The 4,438-nt window shown below is 35.2% G+C and overlaps 1 protein-coding gene across 3 annotated transcripts in view; it reads left to right on the top strand.

The window, feature by feature from the left end:
- GPR155 (G protein-coupled receptor 155) overlaps positions 1–4,438 on the top strand; it is a 46,420-nt gene that overhangs the window by 37,118 nt on the left and 4,864 nt on the right. For all 3 annotated transcript variants that reach the window (XM_008568387.1, XM_008568386.1, XM_008568388.1), the window contains 2 exons: positions 2,527–2,591; positions 3,896–4,033. In XM_008568387.1, the coding sequence (XP_008566609.1) occupies positions 2,527–2,591; positions 3,896–4,033 (203 nt within the window). The remainder of the gene's footprint in view (positions 1–2,526; positions 2,592–3,895; positions 4,034–4,438) is intronic.

Here is a 4,438-nt window from a genome sequence, read left to right as displayed (position 1 = left end):
TTGATGAATTTAAATGTAAAAATCCTCAGTAAAATACTAACTAATAGAATACAGCAACACATACATAAAATTATACACCATGACCCAGTGGGATTCATCCCAGGGATGCAAGGTTGGTTCAACATATGCAAGTCAGTAAATGTGATACACCACACCAACAAAATCAAAGACAAAAACCATATGATCATCTAGATCTGTAGATGCTGAAAAAGCATTTGAAAAATTTCAACATTCTTTCATGATAAAGACTCTCTATAAGTTAGGTATAGAAGGAAAGTATCTTAAAACAATTAAAGCCATATATATGACACACCTACTGCCAATATCAAACTGAATGGAGAAAAGTTGAAAGTTTTTCCCTTAAGAACAGGAACAAGACAAGGATGCCCACTCTCATCACTCCTATTCAACACAGTATTGGAAGTACTAGTCAGAAAAATCAAAGAAGACAAAGAAATAAAGATCATCCAGACTGGAAGAGATGAAGTCAAATTTTCCCTGTTTGCAGATGATATGATCCTATCATATATATTTATTTAAATATGTTTCATATTTATTTATACAGACTCTACAGACTCTACAAAAAAACTCTTAGAGTTGATAAATGATTTCAGCAAATTTGTAGGATATAAAATTAACATGCCAAAATCAATAGCATTTTTATACTCCTACAATGAACTAGCAGAAAAAGAAATCAAGAAAGCTAGCCCATTTACAATAGTCACCAAAGAAATAAAATGCCTAGGAATAAAATTAACCAAGGATATGAAAAATCTCTATGATGAAAACTACAAATTGCTGTTGAGAGAAATTAAAGAGGACACAAGAAGATGGAAAGATACCCCATACTCTTGGATTGGAAGAATTAACATTGTGAAAATGTCCATACTACCCAAAGTGACCTACAGATGCAACACAATCTCCATCAAAATCCCAGTGTCATTCTTCCCAGAAATGGAGAAAACAATTTCAACATTCATGTGGAATAACAAAAGACCATGAATTATCAAAGCAATTCTGAGCAAAACAAATAAAGCCAGAGGCATAATACTACCTGACTTTAAACTATACTACAAAGCTATAGCAATCAAAACAGCATGGTATGGGCATAAAAACAGACATATGGACCAATAGCACAGAATAGAGAACCCAGAAATCAATCCACACACCTACAGCCATCTGATCTTTGACAAAGGCATCAAGAACACACACTGGGGAAGAGACTGCCTCTTCAGTAAATGATGCTGGGAAAATTGGATATCCATATGTAGAAGAATAAATCTAGAACCATACCTCTCAACATATACTGAAATCAACTCAAAATGATTAAAGAATTAAATATACATCCTGAAACAATAAAACTCCTAAAAGAAAACATGGGGGAAACACTTCAGGAAGTAGGATTGGGCATAGACTTTATGAATATGATGCCAAAAGCACAGACAACCAAAGGAAAAGTAAACAAATGGGATTATATTGAACTAAAAAGCTTCTGCACATCAAAAGAAATGATTAACAGAGTGTAATGACAACCAACAGAGTGGGAGAAAATGTTTGCAAAATATGCATCTGACAAATGATTAATATCCAGAATATACAAGGAAATCAAACAGCTTAACAGCAAAAAACAAGTAACCCAATTAAAAAATGGGCAAAGGAGCTGAATAGGAAGATATACAGATAGCCAACAGACACATGAAAAAATGCTCAACATCACTCAGCATTTTGGAAGTGCAAATAAAAACCACTTTGAGATATCATCTCACTCCAGTCAGGATGGCTAATATCCAAAAGACTGAGAATAATAAATGCTGACAAGGATGCAAGGAAAAGGGAACCCTCCTACACTGTTGTAGATACTGCAAAATGGTGCAGCCTTTATGGAAAATGGTATGGAGGTTCCTCAAACAATTACAGATGACCATAAAAAACAACTACCATATGACCCAGCTATTCCACTGCTGGGAATATACCCAGAGGAATGGAAATCATCATGTTGAAGGGATACCTGCACTCCTATGTTGCAGCACTATTTGCAATAGCCATGAGTTGGAACCAGCCTAAATGCCCATCATCAGATGAGTGGATAAGGAAAATGTGGTATATCTACACAATGGAATACTTTTCTGCTGTAAAAAAGAATGAAATACTACCATTTGCAGCAACATGGATGGACTAAGAGGAAACTGTAGTAAAGAAAGAAATACCACATGTTCTCACTTATATGTGGGAGTTAATAAAAATAAATAAATATACAAATAAATGGGGAGGGGAGAAAAAAGAAGACAACATAAGTGAACAGATATGATGTTGATGGGAGGGGGGAGAGGGAGGAATTGGTAAAGAGACATGAAAATCATCTACATTGAATATTGATAAATGAAAAAATAAAAAGTCAATAAAAATGTTTCTCTAATCACTATAGGTTTGCTTCCTTGAGCACTAAATTTGGTTGCGTCCTTAATTTCTTTATCTTAAAATTTTATTTTTGAATTCAGAAAAAAATAACTTTGTTTTCTTCCCTAGGGTTTTATTTCTTTTGGAATCTTTGGATTGGACAAACATTTAATCATCCTACCTTTCAAAAGAAGGTAAATTTAGTTTTGAAATAAACCTAAATCTGTAAAGGTGAGGACAAAGCCATTCTATTAAGATACTGATATTTTTAAACCTTTAGTAACTGCTAGGAGACCACTAAATGCCACACAAAGGTTTTCTGTTGATTCATATATTTGTTGTAGATAATTGCAGAGAAAATATTGGAAGAACTATTATAAACCCAGCATTGTAATTTGCATTTTAATAAGAATTGATGGATGCTGACTTCTATGTATGCTATTAACCACATAAAGTTAAATGAAACTTGAAAATGTCTTTAGAAATAGAAGTGGTAGGTGGTTTGCCCCCAGAGGTCTATATTTTGATTGTCTTTCTCCTTTCACAACATGATTCCTCTTTCTATCAAACTGACAGCTTATAGAAAACTCAAGTTTTTCTAAATTTGGGGGTTTTTATTAGCTTAATGAAAGCTTTCTTTGAATTAAGATCAGGGATTTCTTTATGAAAAGTAACAAATGGGAATACTCCAACTTGGGGGTGGAAGGAAGAAGCAGGGGGGCAAGTCTTTATACTCTTCATTTGTTTTCAAAGTCAAAATTAGTAGAAACTAGAAATGCTAATGGAATTTATCCTACCAGCTCTATGAAAAGTGCCCAGTAAATGGTAACTGTCCCTTCGTACTTCTTCTTATCCATCATCATCATCATCATCATCATCATCAAGATGTAGTTGCTAGGGTCATAATCATTTCATAAAGGAACATACTTCTTCTTATCCATCATCATCATCATCATCATCAAGATGTAGTTGCTAGGGTCATAATCATTTCATAAAGGAACAAAAGCATAATAGGAAAGTCATTGAACTTAGTTACCAGTTTCAGAATGTTAATCAGGTGAAGTAGTCAACCATGCTATTGTCTGGGCTGACAGAAACAAACATGTTCTATACTCCAGATCCTGGTATTTCTCTCATGGTGCTGAAATTGAAAAATGAATAAGTAAAATACTTGACCTCTAATTTATATTTGTGTTTCAAAACAGTGGAACATAGAATAAGGGACAATTTATTGGTAGATATTGAAGTGGGTCAAACGTGTCAGGAGGGTTTATAAAATAATCAAGTCCTCCGCCCCACCCTGTTTTGAATAGGAAACTGAATGCAGAATAAGAATGTTTCTGCTTCAAAGACTAATGATGTCTGGGTGTTGTAGATGACCACCTTGGTGAATGATAGCTTTGAAACAGCCATTTTGATGGGGTAATAAGGCAGAAGTTATTCTCTGTCAAGTGCTTTTCTTTCCTTAAAAATGGCCTCCTTAAATTTTTGTTTCCAGACTTGAATTCCTATGGAACAATAAAGACACATCAGGAAATAGGGATTCTCCTGTTTCTGAAGAAATAAAAATGACCTGTCAACAATTTATCCATTATCACCGTGACCTCTGTATCCAAAACATTGTCAAGGAAAGAAGGTAAGCAAACTCCAATACAGGTTCCAGATAATTATATTTTAGATGATTAATTTTGGATTGTAACAGGCTAAGTAATATGGCCATGACTGACTATGACAGTTATTTTCAATAACACACATACATGTAGAAGTTAAAATAGTTATGGTCAGTTTATAGTTTAAGAAATAGTATATAAAAGGGCCACATCACTTTGATTTTAATATTTTAAGAATTCTGATTTGCATATAAAACATGAAAACTTAAGAATGAACCAAAGGGGCCGGCCCGGTGGCGCACTGGATAGTGCGCCGCTTGGGAAGCGCGGCGGCGCTCCCGTCCGAGGGTTCGGATCCCACATGCGGACCGGTTCCCGCTCACTGGCCGAGCGAGGCACGGGAGCAGCGCCGAGGGGTGCGATCCTGGGGC

Source organism: Galeopterus variegatus, unplaced genomic scaffold, assembly GCF_000696425.1.
Source record: "Galeopterus variegatus unplaced genomic scaffold, G_variegatus-3.0.2 Scaffold405, whole genome shotgun sequence".
NCBI lineage: Eukaryota > Metazoa > Chordata > Mammalia > Dermoptera > Cynocephalidae > Galeopterus > Galeopterus variegatus.
The sequence above is the reverse complement of the archived record's forward strand: the minus strand, read 5'-3'. Positions and strand labels throughout refer to the sequence as shown.